The sequence below is a fragment of the Hetaerina americana genome, unplaced genomic scaffold, assembly GCF_022747635.1.
Source record: "Hetaerina americana unplaced genomic scaffold, ioHetAmer1.1.p SCAF_8, whole genome shotgun sequence".
NCBI classification, from domain to species: domain Eukaryota; kingdom Metazoa; phylum Arthropoda; class Insecta; order Odonata; family Calopterygidae; genus Hetaerina; species Hetaerina americana.
Genome location: NW_027287427.1, coordinates 43,519,562 through 43,542,772, shown reverse-complemented (window position 1 = coordinate 43,542,772; position 23,211 = coordinate 43,519,562). Strand labels below are relative to the sequence as shown.

The 23,211-nt window shown below is 37.0% G+C and overlaps 1 protein-coding gene across 2 annotated transcripts in view; it reads left to right on the top strand.

Moving 5' to 3' along the window:
• Window positions 1-1,407: 1,407 nt before the first annotated feature.
• LOC139697730 (ras-related and estrogen-regulated growth inhibitor) overlaps window positions 1,408-23,211 on the top strand; it is a 31,877-nt gene continuing 10,073 nt past the window's right edge. Inside the window, exons 1-4 of one of the 2 annotated variants that reach the window (XM_071596555.1) lie at window positions 1,408-1,600; window positions 1,723-1,808; window positions 20,565-20,695; window positions 22,794-22,988. In XM_071596555.1, coding sequence (XP_071452656.1) covers window positions 20,683-20,695; window positions 22,794-22,988 — 208 coding nt within the window. In that variant the 5' untranslated portion in view covers window positions 1,408-1,600; window positions 1,723-1,808; window positions 20,565-20,682. Of the gene's footprint in view, window positions 1,601-1,692; window positions 1,809-20,564; window positions 20,696-22,793; window positions 22,989-23,211 lie in introns of both variants that reach the window. The other variant, XM_071596554.1, reaches the window with a different exon arrangement.

The following is a 23,211-nucleotide window of genomic DNA, read 5'->3' as shown; positions in this document are numbered from 1 at the left end:
ACAAAAGGTGGGTTGGAAAAACTGACAAGTAGACAAATGCTGAGGGTAGGGATGGAGAGGAAAATGTAATGCAAAAAGGTGAAGGAAGAAGAAACACATTTTAGAAAGAATGAAAGCAGGCAGAAAAAAACGATAAATTGAAGTAAGAAAGAATATACAAATATGGCTAAATACGAGGATTCCACAAAACACTCTTCTATAATAGTTATCTTGACCGTCAAAACCTGACTTAAATAGGTTGGTTACCTTTGACTTATTGATGACTCCCCGTAATAATTATGGTATTTACATGTTGTCTGTAATTCATGTTGATTGAGAGAAGATTTAAAAACAAATTAATAGAAAGCTATGTGTCTAGTGAGAGGAGAGTAATCAGACACCGAAATATTTCTTTTCCATATAAATACTGATTTTTTACTTTTGCCATCTTTTGCTTTTGTATTGTATTTGATATGATTATTTTATGGAAGTGTTTTAGGTAATGTTCGTTGGAAAGGGGATATTTTTTACGCGTTTGAAAATTTCAGCCTTTCATCTTGTGAAGGAATTGTATTTATAAGCCGCAAGAGTCGGCAGAATAAAAGAAGATTGTCACATTGATTCGGCGTACATTTGTTACTCCGCATGTAATAAAGCAGAATAGAGAACTGTCACTGTTCACTTCCATATTTTTTGGAGCTTTAATACAATTATGAGTAAATTAGCGCAACAACATAGATATCTTCAGTTAGTTAATTGTTCCTTTGGAGCAGGAACTTTAAACTGCACCGCCTAAAATTAAGCAATCACATAACTAGGTTTTGACATTAAATTCCAGTTAATCTTCGATTTTTACGTAGATCAGGAAAATTATTCACAAAAAGGCACACATCTATTATACTTATTTCTGGTTCGAGCGGGTCACCGAAGATATGAATTCTTTCAAAAAACTTAGCAATTAATTTGGTGGGCCAGGAATGATTCCGAAAGCACCACAACGCGTGCGAGTGGCACAGTAGAATGAAAAATTAAACGTGGAGCTTTTTTAAAAGTTGACAAATTAATCACTATAAACGATAACATGCATTTTTAAGTGAAAAAATAATTAAATTTTAAAGCCCAAGTTACCTTCATTGAGAACTCATATGACTATATTTTTATTTATTTAGTATTCTCAAGAATGCACGTAATAGGACAGACCAAAAAGATTAGCAGTTCCCTCATCCAACAGTCATAATCTTTTGATACTTTTTTCTTACTCTATGGCAATAATAGACACGAAACCGCAGATGAGGATGGGTGCGCCGCCGTACGCCTTTTCGCCAGAGTTAGATGTTTGCGGAAACCCCGAGAGGTGGCGACACTATAATGCAGAGCCGATATCTGGCCGTCGTCGCCGCTCCTCTTCCCGAGACCGCACGACGCGGAGGGACTGAAGATGAGGGGGGAGACGTAGTTCTCTCTCAAGAGTTCAAATCTCTCCCGATCAGTCTCGCATCAGGGTTTCGGCCGTGCACCTCAGCCATACCCTTTTCCCGAATCTGCATCCCGATCCCCGTGATGCGACGGAGCAGTTCTCCGTAATTTAACATCTCTCCGCATTGGTGTTTTTCCACAGCTGGTGAGTAAGCAAAAATTGTTGTTCTGCATATTACAACATAGTCCTCGAATAACGCCTCCCACCGAATAATTCTTTTCTTTCGATCTTAAAAGACATTTTTCCGGGGATGTTAACATTTCCAGAGAAAACACCAACCCGTGGGCCATTCCATCGAGGCAACCTCTCTCTCGTGCGAGGGACACCTACTCCGTTTCAGGCGAGCGCATTGGTGAGTTTTGACGATTGGCTTTACAAAAATTATGGAATACCCAACAAGTTAAAATTAATTGTAGATATTGGGCTTTCGGGTGATTTGATGATGATTTGGTGGCTTTCGAGTGGAGTCGAGGAATTAAATAAGGGAAACTTTTTATGTCATGTGACATTCAAGTGTAGCACGGTATGGTTAATTGTGTGTCCCAATATTTATTTTGCATCGCAGTAGGCATCTCTAGCAGCAAATTATTTACTACTTCTGATTATTTAACCTTTTCCTACACCCCAGTATAATTTAGTTTCTCTGATTCTCGAACAGGAGTTTCACAAAATAACTTTGCAGTTTCCACATAAAAATTTTATGTGGAAACTGCAAAGTTATTTAGTGAAACTCCTGTTCGCAATGGATTTCCATAAAGTCTCGGCCTCAATCATCAATCTCTGATTCTCATTTTCTCTTCAAAAGCAAACAACGGCTGTGAGACACAGATCAAGTGAGAAAGACCCAAAAGGGGTATATAATGTCGTAATAAGACGACGAAAAAAGTAGCAGCAATTACTTCGCTTCGCTTCGCTTCAGCTTCGAGGGAAATGTCAATTCATCCATTGATTTTTGGCAAAATAGACATGGAAAGGCCTTTCCTTTAACAAATGTATTCGGCGAAGAATTAAAGTATGCTGCTCCAAACATAAGTTTGTGAAATTCTTTTCGGCAAACACTATTCAAACGATATTTCCTTACATATATGCACCGATTTTCTTACCAAAAGAGTGCGGTAATAATAGGCTTCCCACCGAATCGATTGGAAGTACCAGCATAGTAAATTTTTCATGGTTTTTAAAGAATAACAATAAGGATTTACACGGAGGCTTTGCATAGAAAAATCTGCCAAAAATGACAAAACTTACACGTCGACTTTTCGCAATATACATGGGATCAATCACTTTCCTGGTTCAACGGAGAAAAATTTTGGCCCTGGAAGAAGGGTAACATAATAACGACGGTCTCTTGCCTGACATCGGTATTTCATCCGTTTTTTCAAGGTCTACCTATGTTTCGGGTAAAAGAATCTCCATGTAAGTAAAATAGTACACGGGAACAACATTCATGCTAAGCTTTTCATTTATTTACACGCATGATTCTCGCAAATCTCCTGATTATAATTATTATAATTGTAATGTACCGTTTGAGTTAGGTTTCAATAGGCACACCAATTAACCACCACTAAATATTCCAGCATCGCGTATTAAGACAAAGTCAAAACCCGACACCACAATAAACCCTTTAATTTTGTAGAGTTTCTATCTCAAACCTCCATCGCTATTTCCTTCCATCTCTTTTAACATATCCATTCTTTTCCCCCCCTTGCCTCCCCTCCCTTCAACATACCATCGCTATTTAAAATGCTCTGCATCCACTATTCTTGCCTTCTTTGGATTTCTCCAAACAGCCCTCTCTCTTACCTACCATACCTGGTACTTCGCTTATTTTGCTTTATATCCATTAAATTTGTTACATCCTTGAAAACATCAATTTCTCAAAAGTCTTCAATCTACGCGAATCACATTTCCTTAACGACCAAGTTTCCACGCCGTGAAAAACTACGCTCTATACCAAAGTTTCCACTAGCATTTCCTTAAAAATCTTACTCATCCCCTATCAAGAACTCCCTCCTCTTACGTGTTTCTTTTTCCTAACGCAATTTTGTATTTACCTTTTAACTACTTCGCTAGCCTTCGAAAACACTTCTTAAGAAGGGAGGTCTTCTCCCTGTACGAATAATATACGTTCCTCAACTTTAACGTTTACTTCAGCCTTCCTATTTATTGAGAATCAGTTTTATTTTGTTTTAGTGATAAAGTCTTATCCCGCACCTATTATACTGATTCTGTGATGCACTCAGCAATGATTCTAACCCTTTGGTTAATTTGCTTAGTAAAGCTAAATCGTTAGTAAATCTGAGCCCATAAATTACGCCATATATGGGAAGAAAATTTGACACATGGACAATTAGCTTTATTGAATTTGAAATTTTTTTAGCCCTTGTATGACAGAGAAAAATCATTAGATTCAATTTGGCATTTACTCAATTATTGGGGTAAGGCGGTTAACATAGACCCGACTAGCAACACTAATACTGTCTGGAATTTTTGCTTCTCACTGTAGCAATTGTTAAATCATCAGCTGAAAATGCGTAAATACGCTTGAAATTGATAAACCATTTAATCCACTTAAAATATTATATTTCCTCTACCATAATTTCAATGAACTCGCGCTTTTCATCACTTTTCTCTCCGTTAAATAATAAGTCATGAGTTAAAGATTTCTGCTATCGTTTGCTTCTCCAGTTTAACTGATTAAATAATAATGCCGCCCTAATTCAAGAGCATGAATAAACTTCAATGAACCCTTACAACTCTGATATTTATGATGAGGTCCCAGTTACTTCTGTCAACAGGATTTTTTCCTTTCACATTTTAGAATTTAAGGATCATGGTAACTTTACCGGATCGCGGTAGGGGTAAAAACATTCGGGTCAAAATTAGTCTGGTGTGTACTCGCTATGCTACCACACACCCTAGCGGTGCCTTACAGGGTACTAAAAATACTTTAAAAATCACGGAATCTTTGAAATAGTCATCGTTTTTAGAGGTATGCTAATGTCATTTAAGCTGTTTGCTTCGAACGAGGATTTGGGAGATAAGGAGGGAGGGAGAATGAGGAGGTTTGGTAGAATCCCTTAATTTAGCATTGAACTTCTATCAACGAAAGGTGACTGCGAATCCAAAAATTGTAAGAATCATCCAACGGACGTTACAGCTACCCCAACTCACGACCTCCCCTCGGTGAAATATGTACGGGGAATATGTGGACAAGTTAACAAAAAATTAAGATTTATTGGAAGAGCATTGGGTAAATATGATGACAAGGTCAAAGACAAATGTTATATTTCGCTAGTTAGGCCTCATTTAGAACATTCCGCTAGTATGTGAGATCCTCACGAAGTTGGATTACCGAATTGGATCGCGTGCAGGGTAGAGGAGTTAGATTTGTAAAGCATTGTTACGATAAAATTAGTAGTGTACCCAAAATATTAGATGATATAGTCTTGGTATCACTCACGGAAGGAAGCTAACCTCTACTGAGTAAACCTCTTGCATAATTTGGAAGAATGTCTCTTTAGCAATTATGTTGAAAATGTATTATTACCCCCATCGTAATACAGTAGGCGAGATCATGTCAATAAAATTATAGAGATTTAGTGTTAAACAGGTAGATTTAAGATGTAATTTTCCCACTAACGATGAGGGATCATAATAATATTGTCCGATCGCGGCAAGGGTAAAAATATTCGGGTAAAAATTAATCTGGTGCGTACTCACCCCCTGCCACACAGCCTGGCTGTGGGTTGCAGGGTACTAAAAATACAAAAATTTGACTTGTGCTCCGTATGATAATCTTACCAGTATTTGGCTGGTAAAAATACTACAAAACCGACAACTTAAGGTTTTCGCTCCCAGACGAATACGAGAAAAAGGCTACCTTCGCCAGTGACGTGACTGAATCGACCATCAAGTAATGATACCGTTCAATTTTGAGCGCTCAGACGGTTTTTATACTGTTTCCACTGACTGTAGTCAATGGAAACCACAATTTAACTATCCATATCTCACAGGCTCTTTGAAGCACTAACTTTATGTTAGCTGATGAGTTTATTACCCATCTACCGGGTTTAGAAAAGTGTTAAAATAAAGCAATTTAAAAGTATAAAAATCATTCGTCTTGACCGAGATATGAACCCAGATCCCTCAGTGTCTGGCCGAGCGCCTTAGCCAGATAAGCTACCGAGGCGTCCTATAAAACTCCTAAGTTTTTGGGCATTTAAATGAACAAGATACTATGACAAAATACCGTACACACAATGTCATAGGTACTAGTAGTCATGCGCGTAGCGCCACAGTTCACGAGGTTAGAGCCTAAGTTTTAAACACAAAGGTGTTAACATAGACACATCCCATTAACTGAGGTAGATGCCACGACAGTAGCTTTTAACGGAGTCAACCACAAATATTCATTCAAATGCAACAATTTCTAATTGTAAAAATTAAGGTGAGTGTCAAGGCGAATGATTGTTGCACTTTGCAATTGTTGCATTTTAATGCATATTAGCGGATGACTCAGTTAAAGGTTACTGTCGCGGCATCTTCTTCAGTTCTTAGAATTGGAAATGTGTTTTCATTCATTTAATCTTGATGATAAAATTTCTTACTTTTCTCACTAATGAGCGGGTATTATCAATGCCATTGATGCCAAGAACACAGATTCTGCAGAATCTGGGTTTCCAATAAATTTTTATTTTTGATTTATTCATCTAATCTTAATGGAGTGACGAACTACTATTGTGAGAGACATTTGGGAATGGCAGATAAAAAAATCTAATTAGAGATTTCAAGATAATACCTGTCTGTATCTCGAATTCTTAACAGTAATCTTCATGATATATTAAATGCATCCAGGGATACACTTTGACTTAAATTAGAATACGACGGCTTTTCAATCGATCCATCAAGCGATTAGGCGTTCGCATATCTACTGTGATATCGCAAAATTTTTGGCAGAGATTCTAATCCCTTTACGTGGCCTAGAAACTAAAATCCCGGCATGACATCCCATAAAAAATACCTTTCGAATGTACGCGTATTTGCATAATATCAGAAGCGGATTAAATTGCGCACCGTGAATAAAATGTCCTTCCAAGGAATCAACTTGAACATCTATTGTATTTTCTAACAAATCTTATCATGAGATTACTGTGTTCATGAGCACGCCGCGAGGTTCGACAGAAATGAGTGTGCCTCCTACTCGGTAACTACACAAATTGGGGATGACTCTCCAGTTTATGAAAACCTCCCCACTTTTTGATCATTGACTGGTGCTCCCGCGAGACGAACGTAAGATTTGCGTCGCATTCGTCCGAGCAACCGGTTCCTCCACCCTAAATAGGCCGTGATAATTTAATTAGAGTTTTCCGCGACGCCACCTCACGTGAACACCTTTTCCTTTTTTCACCTTCGCGACCACAGGACAGCGAGTCAAACTCGGGTGACGCCCAAAATAAAAAATATAACACGCTCGAGTTCGATGAAGATCTCTGTCGAGCGCATGGTTATCTTTTTCCTTCATTTTTTCCAGTCCCAAAAAAAAGATCACTTTTGACGCGTGTGGTCAATTGCTACGCGACTCGATCGAAACCGAAGAACAATTGAACCCATTCCCCACAGGTCGTGTTGGCAGCGGATCACCCTTATCTGATTTCGGTCGAGAAAAACGCAGTTAGCTCATCGAATTACAAACACCATTAATGTGATCCAAACTATCCACAACGTTTGAATCGTAATCAGTTGCAACGCCTGATGCAATCATCCTCTGTATTTACTAAAGGGCCTCCAAAATTTCATAAATCTGATGAACTCTTGGTGAAAGTATCGAAGTTATTTATCTATAAGTTGTTCCACCTGTCAAACGACAGCCGAAATTCCCTAAACAAACTTACGCGCTGGAAACACTGATCGAAGGCATTTTCTCGATGTATTTTTCTATGTCAGTACCCGGTATAATCGTCGAATTTTTTGCATGCCACTCTTGATTGCACTCTTAATAGTTTACATTTCAATTGGCACGATTGAGTTTACTCCGTCGAGTAACAGTTATTGCAATTAAGGTCCCTCTCCTACGGAGATTTCTGACCCCAAATTTTATTGGTATTTATCAGCTATAAAGTTTGTTCTAGTAAAAAACTGTGATTTACATAATCTATTATGAGCAAATTTTTAACAATCATATTTTAGATTTTCTTAAATGTCTCAATGGCAATGAATAACAATACTTTATCAATCAACAAAATTGCAAGTAACAATATTATTCTTTTTTCCAAAAATAGCGAAATTTTATTCAACTATCCTCTTTTATAGGGAAGAGATTGAGACAAATTCCAATGTTCGAAGATATTTTAATGCTATAATTCTACATGGAAGCTAGACTGTAAAGACGGTAAAGGTTTTGGTTTCATGCCGCGCACGCCGAGCTTCTACACGCATCACCACAAACATTTGGTCATAGTAATCCTCAGTTAATATCTTTGATAAATGATAAAGAGTTTCCTACGCATAACAAAATATTGGCTTGTTCAGCTTCATTAAACCGCTCGTCCCGCTTGAAGGAATGCTTTTGACACCAAAGAGGTAATTCGCACGATGATTTCTTTGAAATATTGATATTTAAAAAAATACATTTGAGAAAAAATAATTTTCCTATTCAGTGTGCGTAATAAGCTTTTATGGTATGAACATAATGGCGAAACATTTATATGCTTTACACTTTCAGGCTTCACTTCGTGGAATTGTTTGAGGTGTGTAATAAAATAACTCGTGAAATTAGTCTGTACTTTCCCACAGACAAAGATAAAAATTCATTTTATATGGACGCAAACCATTAAATTTTGATATATTTCAATTGTGCACCTTATATAATAATATTTTTGATTAAATTTTCATCAAAAAGTAATAAGTAATTAGATTTTAAAAATAGGTTTGCATTAGTGTAGTAAGATGTAATTTATTACATCACTAGAAAGGTAGCTCAGCAAATTATGTTAACTACTTCATTTTAAAAGTGATCGTTAAATAATTACACTTATTCAGTTATCTTAACAGCCCTACGCGGAAGCATGGATAATCGTAACTGAACTGAGTGTACTACGTGCATTCAACCAAGCGAGCAATTAGCGCATTAAAGAATGGGTGACCCCATAGTGGCTGAAGGACCACTGCGATTTTCTGTAACAATGAGCTGAGGAGAGAGAGAGATCTGTTTTGGGCCTATTTTTATTCTCCTAACCTTCGAGATTGGCTAACGAAGCAATGATATGCGTGACATCATCAGAGAAAACCCAGCCCACCCCTTTCACGAAGCGGGAAGGAAAAGCAAACAAACGCAACGTAGATCATGAGAAGACCGTGATATTTCCTCACGAGACACAAGAATAGGTTTCAACGTTCTACTCCATGCACCTAGCGTTACCATCAACATAAAACTTGACGTGGAATGACGGGAGGGTAGGCAGAGAATGGCTACCGCAATTTTTATCAGAAACGTACGAATCGGCTCCGCATCGCCAAAACTTACTCGGTCGACATTCTGCAAGCGACGAACACAAGATATAAATCGCCCGTGCAAATTCACACCTAATAAAAAGCATCATATACGTGGGTTGGCGGGCTTACACCTTTGAAAAGCACCACGACCCGAAAGAGACACACGGGAAGGCACGAAACGGAAACGTAACTGGATCGCCTTTGTCGGGGCGCCGCGGAGGTCACCGGGCGGAGGATTTGCGAGCGCGCGTTTCGAGAGAATCGAGGAGGATTATTCCCCCCGACGCGGCGGAGGAGGAGGAGGAAGGGGACCAGTCGAATCCGCGCGTTACGTAATATCGGGAGGATATGGAGAAGGGAAGGGAGTTCGAACGCCAGGGCACGTTGAAGAAAAAGATTAAGAGGAGATACGGGAGGGGCACGGCGGGATTGAATGACGGTTTACGGTTTGCGGTCGCCTTTTGTGGTCGAGAGGGTGGCGCGAAGTGTAGTGACGTTTTCCATCCACCTTCTCCAGTCAACCCGCCCTCCCTCTCTCTCGCCCCCCCCACATGCCTCGTCCTCACGCGTCACCTCTCCGTCCCAATGGACACCTTTGGTCATTCACCCAAACCCCTGATCGAAAGGTCATCGTAAGCCTTGTCACTGGCATGGTCCCCAACGTGAAGTGATCGCCTATCCAGGAGAAGGAAGTATAGGGCTAGAGGATAAGTGAACGTAGATTAGAGGGTACCGTGCAATGCACGAGTATATGCGAGTGTGGATAATGCTGGAAAAATAAAATGTACCGAAAGAAAACATACAAAGAGGGGCTTGGGATGGCAGGGAAAGAGAGAAGGTTTTTGGGAGATTTTTGAAGAAGACAGAAAGAGGATAGATTATTATATTAAGATGCTATGATGGAAGGTAATATAACTTTGTAAGCGAGGTAGAGTAAGGAACAAATAGACCTGTTGTGCGGATAAAATGGAGTTCACAAAGTACTTGGTGTCAAAAAATGGGTCATGTGGTTCCAGAGTATTTAGCGTGGTGTTATTTACTCCCTGAGTCTGTCAAAAACCTACCTTGGCCGGCAGGCTAATGTAAATATGTAATAATAATACTCATGGAAGCACCTGATAATGAGCAACAGGAGTGACAGTGGGTAAGAATGCAATGCAGAAAGGCGATAAAGAAGGTACCCTTAAGAAGACGACCATACACGCAGTAATCAACCCGAAGGTCGGTTTGGTAGAATATAGCAGAGTTCAGCCAGTAATAAGCTCGACGGCATGTGTAATTCACACATCAGGGTAGGGGGGTTAGTTCGTTTCCCTGCGCCAGTTATGGTTTCCCAGGAAGATCTGGTACCCAAAAAATCACATCGCTTGGGTGGAGCTACAGCTGCCCAGAGTGCCCGGGAATTGAACCCGGCCCTTCCGGTCAGTAATTCAACGCTACCCCTGGACTACCGTGGCCTTCTTTAGAATGTATGCTTATAAATGTAGCAAAACAATTTTAAAACGAGCACACAACCTGAAACCGCAATTTTCCCGGCATTTTTCAAGGCACTTAAGGCATGCTGTGATAGCAGCTGACACATGAATTGATTAAACGTCATCCGCAGATGAGGACTAAGGTGTGGTTCAATAATAATTTCAGGCAATAAGAAAAACTCAACTCAGGTTTAGATGTAATGAGGAAATATTATTTTCGCGTAGTAACAATTGTGGAATGAAAATATCCAAAGGTGTTTTTATGAATTGTGCACGAGTAAAAAAAAATTAGCCATTACATATCTAAGGGAAAATTAGAACAAAACACATTAAAGCCAGCAAGTCATGTTTCCGATGCTCGTAAAATCCCTGCTGAAAAACCTAACATGAAATGAAAAGTAATAAAAATATTGACACTGACATATTGTATTGCCTTCAGATGGCTAGGGGTAACGATTTAAGTAAGGTTTTCTGAATTTTCCGCAAATACCATTTTCGACGAGAACAAATATATAATCGATTACCACTGGATATTTGCCTTCGCACATTATCCTACAAACAATCTACTTTCACAATGAATTATTGCAAAAGAAAGGAATATTCACGTTTCTTTTCTCTGCATATGATTACTTACGTAGCAAGAACAATAAACAGAATTTCATTGCAGATTCATTACTCTCATGGCCATTGCCATAACACACGCCATAAAAAGTAAACTTTCAGGTGCTAAGTAAAAATAAATATGGCCAGGAAGATTACTATAATACTTAAGGCAACCGTATCGAATTATTCGAGTCGATGGTGTCACCCAATCGAATAAACATGATCTTCATATTTCCAGTTTTAATGTTTCATTATTTTTTGAATAAATAAATAGCTTTGTAACCTTGTTATAATTTAAATCCTGACCGAATACAATTTTCATTGCATTAGCATATCGGCATATTTCAAGGAAATTATTTTACATGACTCAAATATTCCTATGCCAGCCCATTCCACGTTGTTGAGGATAGCTGTGGGTGATTCTTCTAATCAGTTCATCTTGCTAAAGTTACCTTTATTGAACATGGGCATGACTAACATTAACGAACAGTGGGAAAATGTGAAACTTATAATTTAATACTTTATTTTTAGATTATTCGTGACATGATTGCTTTCATAACAATTATTATTAGGTAATCTACCATTTAAGGTAGGTTTTGGATGGCTAAAAATACCAAATAAATAATTTGTTTCTCCTAAAAAACAGAACCCAACATACTACTCAACAACAACTCCCTCTTCATCTCTGTATATTTCCTTCCTCCCTTCATCACATTCAACATCCCTATCCTATTCTTGTCCTTTCCTCGTTTGCCTAACATTCTTCCCTCTATTACAGTCTTCAACATCCCACTGCCGATCAGTATGCTTTTCATCCATTTTCCTGCCTCCTTATGATTTCTCCCAACAATCCTCTCTCCTCGCCAATCATGCCTAGCACTTCCTCATTTGTTTTCCTTTCGTTCCATTTCACCTTCTCCATCCTTCACACCCACATTTCAAAAGTCTACAACCTACGTCTATCATCCTGCTTCAGTGACCATGTTTCCGCGCCGTACATAACTACGCTCCATACCAAAGTTTTGATGAGTATTTTCTTAACATCTTTACTCAGCGTCCCTGTCACCTACTCCCTTCTTCTCGTGAAAGCATCTTTGCCTAGTACAATTCTTCTTCCTACATCCATACCACTTTGACCATTTTGGTCCAAAACACTTCCGAGATACGTAAACTGTTGCACTTGGTCTAGTTTTTGCCCTCCTGTTTCAATATTAAGATTAGTCTGTCTTCCTTGAAAATCGCATAACATTTGTTTTATTTATATTGATTCTCATTCCATATCTATTCATTGAATCTCCAATTCACTCACTAATGCTTGCAACCACTTCACTAAGTGACCAACTAGAACTTGGTCATCATCAAACCTAACTGATTTTACGTATTTTCCGCCCACTTTCATTCCTACCGCCAATTTTCCCCATGCCTCTTTTATCATTTCCTCCACATAAGTGTACGTTGAACAGCATCGGTGATAATGGATAACCCTGCCTTACATCTCTTCCCAACACTGTCCATCCGGACTCTCCGTCCCCCACTCGAACTCGAGCAGCCTGAGGCAACATTATTCTACAAGTGTATATTTATTATATATATATATATATATATATATATATATATATATATATATATATATATATATATATATATATATATATATATATATATATATGTTTATTCTTCTCGATTGATGATATTATTAATGCAATGGCATCCCGGGTTGAGACCCTTCCTAAACCCAAACTGATCATCCCCTAAGTAATCATTTGTCCTACTCTCTATCCTTTTGTTGATGATCCTGAAAACAATTTAAGCTGCGTGGGAAATCAAACTTATTGTTCTGTAGGCCTCACATGACGTAACCTTTATTTTTATCGGAAGAGGAACTAACACTGATCTGACAGTCTTCCGGCCAGACTCCTTCCTCATTAATATTACGAATCAGTCCATACAGTCCCCTTCCTACTACATTTTCCTAAACCTCTTAGTTAAGTCCTTAGGAATGTGTTCTACCCCTACGGCTTTATTTTATTTCATCTCCCTTAATGCCCTTTCTATCTCATCGTCGAGTATGCCTGGACCTAAGCTATCTTCATTTACGTCATCTTCTCTTTCTATGCCTAAGCGTGTTGTCCTAAGTCCTTTACCACACAGTTCGTCTATATATTTCGTCCCTCTCTCTCTTGGATCTTTTCAGTTTCAACTATTATTCTACCCGACTTATCACTAACTGTTAACACATATCTTCCCTTCTCACTTCCCGATAATATTTTAACCTTCTTGTACAGCGCACCAATTTCACTCTTTCTCTGCAAACTTTCCGTATCCTCGCACTGCTTCTTCCACTATACTTATTTTGCGTTATTTGTTACCCGTATCAATTGATTATTTAACTCTTTGTACTTGCTTCTGCCTAACTCTGTGTCTACATTCTTCCATTTCCTTCTCCCATATATCTTTCTAATCATCTCATCCTTGATCCACGGTGTTCTTGTCCTTTTCCCATAAATAGTTCCTATAGTTTCTTTTGGGGCTTTCATAACAATACCACCACAACAAACAGGAGAAACTTTGGAAAACTAAGGAATGGCGGTAAACCCTGCTCTCCATTGTGATGGAAGCGAAAAAGAGGAGTTGTTAATGAGAGCTTTGATATGCGATGAATAAGATCAATACCATGAACAGCAGCATTTTATTCGTATTCTGCTAAAACTTTCTACTTGCAACTAATTCCTTCAAATTTTAATTAGCGAATGAAACGTCCTGGATGTAAATTCATATTTTACATGCTCTCTTCCGCAGTGAAAAGGAAAAGGTTTCTGGCTTGAACCCTGGCCACCTTTATGAAAGCTGAATGTTTTTAATTTGCTGTGTCACTCGATTAACATCCATGCCAAATTTCAAATATTGGCGATTTTTTAGCATAAAGTCTAAAAAATCGGAGTTTTTAACAGATCTTTAAGCATTTATCAAATTTCATAAATGCCAAAAATCACTGTTTAATTCTACCGTGTGGAATGAAATAACTTTGAGGGGATTTTAACAATTTACAAGGTTTTTTCTTTGTGTAAATCCATCGTTATAGCATCAAATGTCGAACTCAATATCATGATCATCACTCAAGATCAATCCGAAGATTCGTCTAACACAGTTCTCCATTCTCAAATCGGATAAAAATGCCTTCGTACAATACCATCTTGTAATTATTCGTTTGGGTAAATATATAATCATTTATCTCTCATCCGTAATCTTCTAATTTCTACCCTAAATGGGCTTTCCCCTCATAGGTCATCTCTATCACGCCATCGCGTTTCAAAGGGTTGTTGACAAAACCTTAGCTCTTTTCTTTTCTCGATGTTCAAAAGGCTTCTTTTTTCGCCACTCTTTGCTGAGCCACTAGGCTATTTGATCGATACGCTCCAATGATCATTATTTTACTGCAGCATCATATTTACAATGCCTCCAATATTCGTATTGCCATTGAAAGGTATATTCTGGATGTATTTTTTACGCAAACCCTACAGATAGACCTTAGTGATCACTTTCAATGGAGTGTTTCTTTATTTTAAGGTTCGTGTTTATAGACATGAGTGGATTCTTTTCCTATTACACTCCATTGTCTTCGATATTCTGCTACTTTAGCTACATCGTATTTATCATCGAGTATTCTAGAGTTCAATTCTTTCTAATTGTAAAAATTCTCGACACATTCCTTCCATCTTTCCATATTTCGTTTTATTGATCTTTTCGTCCTTTCAATTAGAACGACATGACCTTTTACGAGTAGTCCTTTGAAGTAACATTTTAGAGATCTAAAGGAGGCTTCCACTTTGTCATACGATATATAGACAGGTGTACAGAACTCCTTTAAATAAGTTTTTCAATCATTCTTCATTGGCTTTGCTTTACTTCCACCTGCACAATTATATATTTTGACATTTTATATTTGCTGCCCTTCCTTTATTTTTACATTTTGCCAGTTTCTTCTTTCCCCTATCATATCACTCTGGGACCCACGGCTTTGAACTATTGTCACCAATTACAGCTTCATTTGGCCTGCTTTGGAAGGTTTGCATGTGTTTCGTTTATTTCAGTTTTTCCAATTTCCAGCGACACAGCATTGCTCTTTTTAGTTTTTTGAACTTAACTGATATTTCATTATCATTTTTAAATTGTATATAGGGTCAATATTTGCACATGCTTACATAAGTCATCCTTGCTACATAAAACCCATCTCCAGTTGTCTACAGTCTTTCATTTGGCTTACCCGATCCTAAATACCATATGGCCTCACCTTCTTGGCACTCTTTCATTAGAGCATTCGATTCCCCTATCCCTTTATCCCATTAAATAGACACCCAATTGATATTTTGTCATAATTTTCGCTCGTCTTTCGTCGATATTTCCCATTTCTTCGCGATCTTGGTCGTGTAAACATGCATACTTGCAACTTAAGTTATTTTTTGTTTATATATTACTTGTATTACTGCTGAGTCCTTCGGTTTATCCACCATATTATAATAAGTATTATAATCCATAATATTATCCACCCGCCTGCATTTCCTAATTTTATCTGTGTGATCTGATTCTCCGATAATCAAATTTTGAGATTTCATAAGGTTTTCATTCATAAATAAACATTTACCTCATTTACTCACGTCACAACCTATTTTACAGAGGTAAATAATTCAGTCCAGATAGCGAGAAACCTTCGCTGGAGTGTTCTATGTTACTGGTTAGTTGACACCTAGCTTTTCCTATCAACAGCTCTTCCTTCCTCTAGTCTTTCCCCCCTTCCCTCTTCTCCCTCCGCGGAACCGCAACCAAACCCTCCTCATCTCCCCTCACCTTCACCCTCGCCTCCCAGTGCCTTCCGTGAATAAATATAGAATCTGCAATAAATGTAACTGGATACATCAGAAATGTGATGAATACGACCCTACCACAATAGAGTTTGATGATATCTGCAGTTTTTTTCTAACTCCTCATAATCGGTAACGTAGAAAGGTTCAAAGGTATGGTTCAAAATCTTAGCAACATTTTTCAGTTTCCTGGTCATATTTGGGACATCGTTTTCAGTTCAGTCCTCAATGCACTTAATGGATAATATTTTAAACATGCTCAAGAATTTTCGAGTCAGTAGTGCTATTCTAAGGCTTTCCTAGAAATTTTCCTAATGAGAGTGGTGGAAAGGGAGATTTTTACAAAATTTTTGCCTATTTGACATAGGCAATGAGTACATATTATCTGCTCACAGCGGTTCTTTTACTTTCCTTTCCTCAAAATCTTAATTAATTGACACAACACCAGCATCACCAAAATGACAAGGTTTTCAAATGTAGAAACTTTCGGAAGCTTAGAGCTAAATGTATGCATCGCCAATGAAGACGTGCGCACCTACGTGTATGCTTCTAATTTTAGTAACTAAACTGCATTTTATCATAGTATTCTTATAATTACAAGAAAATGTATTGATTATTTTAATAATGTTAACTAGAATATTTTAATGATCTAATTTTGTCGCTAGTTCTAAGGATGGCAAGTTATCAACCTCTGAAATACAAATGAATATGTGTTGGGTATAACTTCCACCCCTAAATTACAAGGTTCTATCTAATCTGTACAGCGATTTTCATTGTTTAACGGAGAAACAAAGAATTTTTGTTTATTTTAAAACTTATTAAAGTTACAGGTATTTATGTGGTTGCATACAAGTTCTGTTGCTTTCCGTACAGTAGCCAGCAATAATAGTCGACCTATCTAGGAAGTATTTTAGACGAAGACAGGCAAAATAGCAAGGGAATTCAAATCAGAATTTAGACTTTAGGCAAAGAAGTTTTTACAAGGTGGAGGAAGTAGATGGCAATGATTTTCAATAAAGACGTAAGGAAAAGATAGTAAAAAAATTGACATTGACCGTAGTTTTGCATGACTTGGAGCATTGAGAGAAGGGGATATCCGTAGACAAAGATTATTGGGAGAATTGCGAAGACAGGAAAACTGAATGCAAGAGATTATAAACAAGGAAATGTTGGAGTATGCGAAAGGGAATAATCATGGGCAAACGGGAAAAAAGATAATGCATGTTGGACGGAATATAGGCAGAAATAAAATTGTTAAAATGGTTTACCGTAATTTAAGCGGTTACAGTATTAATTAATTAATATACAGTCTATTCAAAACCTACTTTCACCGGTAAATTACAGCTCCTAATAAAAATATCCCAGCAGTTCTATTTCTCCCGAGCAGACAGTATTGGTTATTCGTGTAACTCTTAAGCAACTAGGTAAAATAATTAAAAGTTTACCGTTGCCACAGAGTTGTGCTGTAAGCAAATACGCCTAGTTTTCTCTTCAAAAATTCACGCCTAAAATTTTAGCGACGCAATTTGCTAAAACAAGGGGTTGGTACTCCGAAGATCCGTTCAATTCAAATGATTTTTCATAGGAAAAATTCTCACGTATACGTAAAAAGAAATTGCGCGAAAACTTCGATAACGATGTGACAAAACGCGATGTTATTGGATGATGGTCTTTTTTTGAATTTCTCTTCTCAACAATTACAACCGTTGTCTAGACGAAGTTTAATCCTTCAGAAACGCTTCAGCAAGAATTGTAAAAAAAGAAAGCGCCTTGAGGCATTTCCTATGCATTTTTTATTAAATGCTTGTGTCTCCTTGAATTTCGTTCTAAAATTCAAGCCGCAAAAATAGTAAAATGAAAAATAATCTTTACTGCTGTCAATTCCACGACTGGTGTCATCAGACAGAGGAGGGACGTGACATTTCGTGGAAAAGTGATGAAGGTAGAAAAAGAGTTAGCGGTCGAGAAGTTGAAACTTTATACATTTGACATTTTATCTTATTTTTATCATGAAGTGAAATACCAATATCTCTCACTTAATTGAGAATAATAATGTTTAGTCTAATGAGAGAAGGAGTCATATAGAGTTGAACGTAAAAATAATTCTTCACCTTAATGTAACTAATTCATTAGCCCACGTCTTCCGGTTTCTTGTATTTGCCGTACTAAGGTTTCGCGTCCTATCCTCGATGCATCGAAGGACGCGAAACGTCGGGAAACAAAATAAACCACTCAGAGAAACCAATTTTCACTTGTTTTATGGGTTCCTTGACAATAGTTTGATTAACCCTCCAAACTCTACCACGGTGGATTTGCCGGTGAATACCCTCGTGTCCAAATAAAATCAATCTTAGGGTTGATTATTGTGGCAAGATCCTTCTCACTTTTGATTTCAATCACTGAATGTTCTAAATTCAGCACTTTTCAACTTTTGAAGTCATGTATTCGGACGCCCCGATGATTTCCAAAGACCTTTTGAGAAGCTCCTAAAACTTTTTTCGTGTATTCCATATGCTTCCCCTTAATGAAATGCAATTTCAGGTAAGGCAAAGTCAAAAATGTCCAATTTAGGTTTCTTCTGGCAGACTACTGCCTGGTATTAATTTCTGCCATGAGCAAGCTTAAGTCAGCCAATGGGTTTATGGAAATATACATAGAAGTTTTAATGATGGATTTATATTATTAGTTGAAAACAAAATTATAAGATAAGTCTACAAGAAAGAAATCAAGATGCAAGTCTTTCCTAAGCATCTTTTAGTCATGGCACATTTCCCGTAAAATGAAGAATGAAATATGTAGTACAAACACGGGGAAGTTCTTTACTTCAATTATAGCCTTTAGGGACTCCCCAAAACCTAGCTTAGGTAGAATGCCTTGGATGAATGAATCTATATTGCTCATAATTAGATTATTTTACAAAATTATTATTTCAAAGAAACTGCGGGAGATGCAATAGTTGTAACTTTTAATGGAGTCATCCACTAATATGCATTTCAATGCAACAATTTTAGAGTGTAAAAATCATTTCAGAGTTTAAGAGGACGCCTCGATAGCTTAACTGCCTAAAGCACTCGAATGGAGATCAAGGGATTCAGGTTTGTATCCTGGTCAAGGCGAATGAAGATTACATTCTGAAACTGTTGCATTAATTATTTCATTAATATTCTTTTGTTTTAGATACTTCATACTAATATAGTAAGTAAGAGATGGACGCATGAAATTTTATGATGGATAAGAAAGATAGACCAATTAAAATTAGAAAATAATCACATCCAAATCGCTGATACATGTATGCATTGAATTTTCCAGAAGATAAGTCAAGACATTTAAGTACTACATAGCGAAAAGAATTAAGACCCAAATATAATCCTTGTACCAATTCCATCCTTTTATATCACTCTAAAAATATTGAATAATTATTAAGTTAATCAGATAGGTTAGTTAAATAGCATTGTGAATTTGCTTTGCCAGATTAACATTCCACAAGAAACCACATATATCAGTTTATCACAGGAATAATGAAAATACTCTATTCCATTATCTTATAGCTGACTTAAAACTCATAAGTTTTAATTTCGCATTATCCTGACATCATGGGTAATGGCTTTCCCTTGTTAAAAGTGCCTGTATCATTAAAGAAACTGATAATTACTAAAATATACCAAAACACCATATTAGTCTTATCAGTTGTGGCAGGATTTAGATGGATATTTCACTAAAAATCATTACAGTTCTAAGCCTCACCTAATATGACAATACCTGACATCCGATGTATCAATTAACCCTTCTTCAACTTTGTATACTTTCTCTCTCCATTGATTTCATTCAACATACCCATTCTTTTCCTTTCATTACCTCACTGCCTAACATTCTGCCCTCTATTACAGTCTTCAACATTCTATCTCCATTAAAAATGCTCTCCATTCACCTTTCCTACCTCCTTAGTTTTCTCTTAACAACTCTCCCTCATTCCTCACCATGCCTAGCACTTCTTTGTTTGTTTTCCTTTCCATCCTTTTCCACACCCATATCTCAAAAACCTCCAATCCACTCCCATCATCTTGCCTCAAAAACCAAGTTTCCCATCATAAAAAACTAATTAACCATTATAATTATTAGCCCTATTCTACCAGCAAAGGGTTAGTTTTTTATAGACTCTTGCAGTACACACTCCTGTGCTCCTAAGCCCTAACTAACATCACAATAACCACTAACTGGATATTAAAATAACTTATTATTTAGCTCTACATACTTTTTACCTCCTTCAATTAACTATTCTTTTTCCTTTCCCTTCCTTTCTTTCTTGCTTGATTCCCATCCCATGCTTATCACACTGATTCTGCTATGTTCCTTTAAATGATTGTAACCCTAAGGCTAACAGGCTGATTAACAGCTAGCTCATCTGAAAATTTACCTGGTTTGAAGAGTTCCCCACCTACTTTCACTCTTGCCTCCAGCCCTTCATGGTCTACCATTCCCTTCACACATACATGGTGTATACTGAAAAGGACAGGTGATAATGAACATCCCTGCCTCGCACTGTTGATCTCAAATCTCCATCCTCTATCCACAACTGTTCTCTGAGACATGCACAGGTTTTGGACGAGAATAAAACCAGATCACATTATTAAAACTATATGATTCACTTATCAAATTAATTCATTTCTCCTTTTTCAGAACTTATGCAGCAACATGGCATGAACCTGAGAGGATCTGCCACTACAACCCGAATTGTACCCAGGAATAGTGCAGCCTGAATTTGAATATTAGCGAGAGAAAATTATATGATCCCACCATGGGAAGACCAGGTATCACATTGGCTAAGTTGACACTGAATAGTTCCCAATCATAATTATAATACCGTAATATTATATGGCTAATTCCTGGGTATACATGATGAAGCTAAAATTCCAAATTTGACTGGTGCACATTGAAAAAGGACAGGCATTAAATACTGCCATTGGGATTAAGGTTGTAAACTTTGACCAACTTTTTTAAAAGGTAGGTTTTGGATGAACAGAGACTGCACAACAATAAATTTCTTTGCCTTTTCTAACAAAACACAACCTGACATCCGACATTACAATAAAACCTTCTTTAATTCTGGATACACATTTTCTTCCTACATTCATTTCATCCAACATGCCCAGTCCTAGCCTCCCCCAATATGCCTGCATTACAATTTCCCTTCTATCACACTGTCTTCAACATTCCGTTTCCAATTAAAATGCTCTGAATCCACCTTTCTTGCCTCCTTATTATTTCTCCCTCCAATCCTATTTCTTCCCGAGCCATGCCTAGTAATTCTTCAATTGTTTTATTTTCTGCGCATTTTAATTTTTCCATCCTTATGATACAATATTATGATCGCTGATGAAAACAAAACTTGCTTGGTTTTGTGGAACACCCTAAAAATCAGAATGTGAATTTGGAATATCTAAATAGTATGGTCTGAGGTAACATCGCTTTTCCCCAATCATATGTGCTGAAACCCTATATTTTCCATAATGTCTGCCATTAGCTCTTTCATTGTACCTTTTCTTCACTGGCAGGGATATTTTCTTCAGCATCTATCTCCCTCTCCTCTGTTCTCTTCTCATCTTAACAGAAATCCTATGAGCTAACGTATCTCTCTCCCTTTACAACAGTACTTTTCATTCAATCCTCTTTGAACCACTTTCTTTTTTCTTGCAGCATGTGCTGGGTCAATCCTTCTCTTTTCTATTTGTCTCCCTCTAAGTATTGTTTCTAATACTCATTAATAGTGAAAAAATGTATTAGAGCAATTATTTTTAAGTCTCTCGAGTCAATGAAAAATAAAAGCTTCCTTAGCTTCATCCCAGTTATATATGGCACACAGTTATAGAAAAATATTGCTTTTATCTATTTTAATCTTATTTTGAAAAATATCCTAAGAGTATACGTTTATGGGATGAAAAATTCAAAAAACTTTTTGGTTAAGTTTTTATGAAGAGAAATCTCAAAAACCAAACCAAATTAAATGAATGAGGTGCATGTTGTGCAATAGCTAAAAAATCTTTGGATTAGACTTTTAGCAATTAATACTTCAGCAATTAAGAATTACACAGATGCCTTGAGCTTTGAGTTCCATGTCAAGTATGTGTGAGTGTGTGTATGTGTGTATCTGTCCATCTATCTATATATAATTTCCTTTATTTTTCAATTGATCCGATTCTGTTAAACAGAAGAAGTTGAAGAATTTAAGAAATCCTGCTTCCAATTTCTTAATAGACAAATTTTAAGTTTACATTCCATTTGTGCCAGATGTCTGGAAGACTGCTCTTGATTTCTTATCATATATTTCATAATTTAGACAATACAATATCAATTGGTTAATCAATAATAAGCCTTATCCAGAAGTTGCACATAGAGAAAATAATTAAATTTGTTCTGCAGTGGTTTTGAAAAAATATATGCTGCAGAAATAACGGAAGTAACTTTCATTTCTAATTAAATAACAATGAAAAAACTAAACATTAAAAATATTCAAGTAATTCAAATTATTCTCAAGTGATCATAACACTAATATGAGCTATTGCACAAAAAAATGCAAGAATTCATATTATGTACAAGTGTAAGCTGTACTTTTTCTACTTACAATATTTTTCATTATTGTTGGAGATATTTTAAAGATAATTATTTGGGACACATATTTCCACTATTTGAGTGAAAATTTACCAAGAAATTGTTGTTTGAGAAAGAATATGGCAAAAAACATGTAATTTCTCAATTATTAGAATTTGGAAATGTGCCAACAGATGTAATTATGAGTCAAAATTGCATGCTCATAAAAATCAAGGGAAAAAATAAATTTCCTATTGCTGCCCCAATAAATAAAGAAGTATTACTGAATAATTACTATCTCTCATATCTCTTACCATGAAGGTGTGGCCAACACCTCTTCACCCTCATCCTCAGGGACAACCCAAACAAATAGCATCACATCTTCATCATCATCATCCTCTGCTCCAAACAGCCCTCTCCCTGTTCTATCATCTCCCTTTGGGAGAATTAATCTTGGAGTGAGGCAAAAACCACTGAAGGTGATGGTGCTGGGGCAAGCTGGTGTGGGAAAATCAGGTGAGTCAGTATTAAAGTGATGAAAACTTTAAAAATTTTATGCATATTCACAGCTTACCCACAGGTGATATTCACAATTCATAATCATTTCAACCATCCTTATTGACTGGCTTTTATCATGTTATTTCAATTACAACTAGCACTGATAACATTAAAATTGATTTTTTCATAAAATAACACTACAAAATCTCCAAACAATTGCTTGACTAAGCTATATTAGACT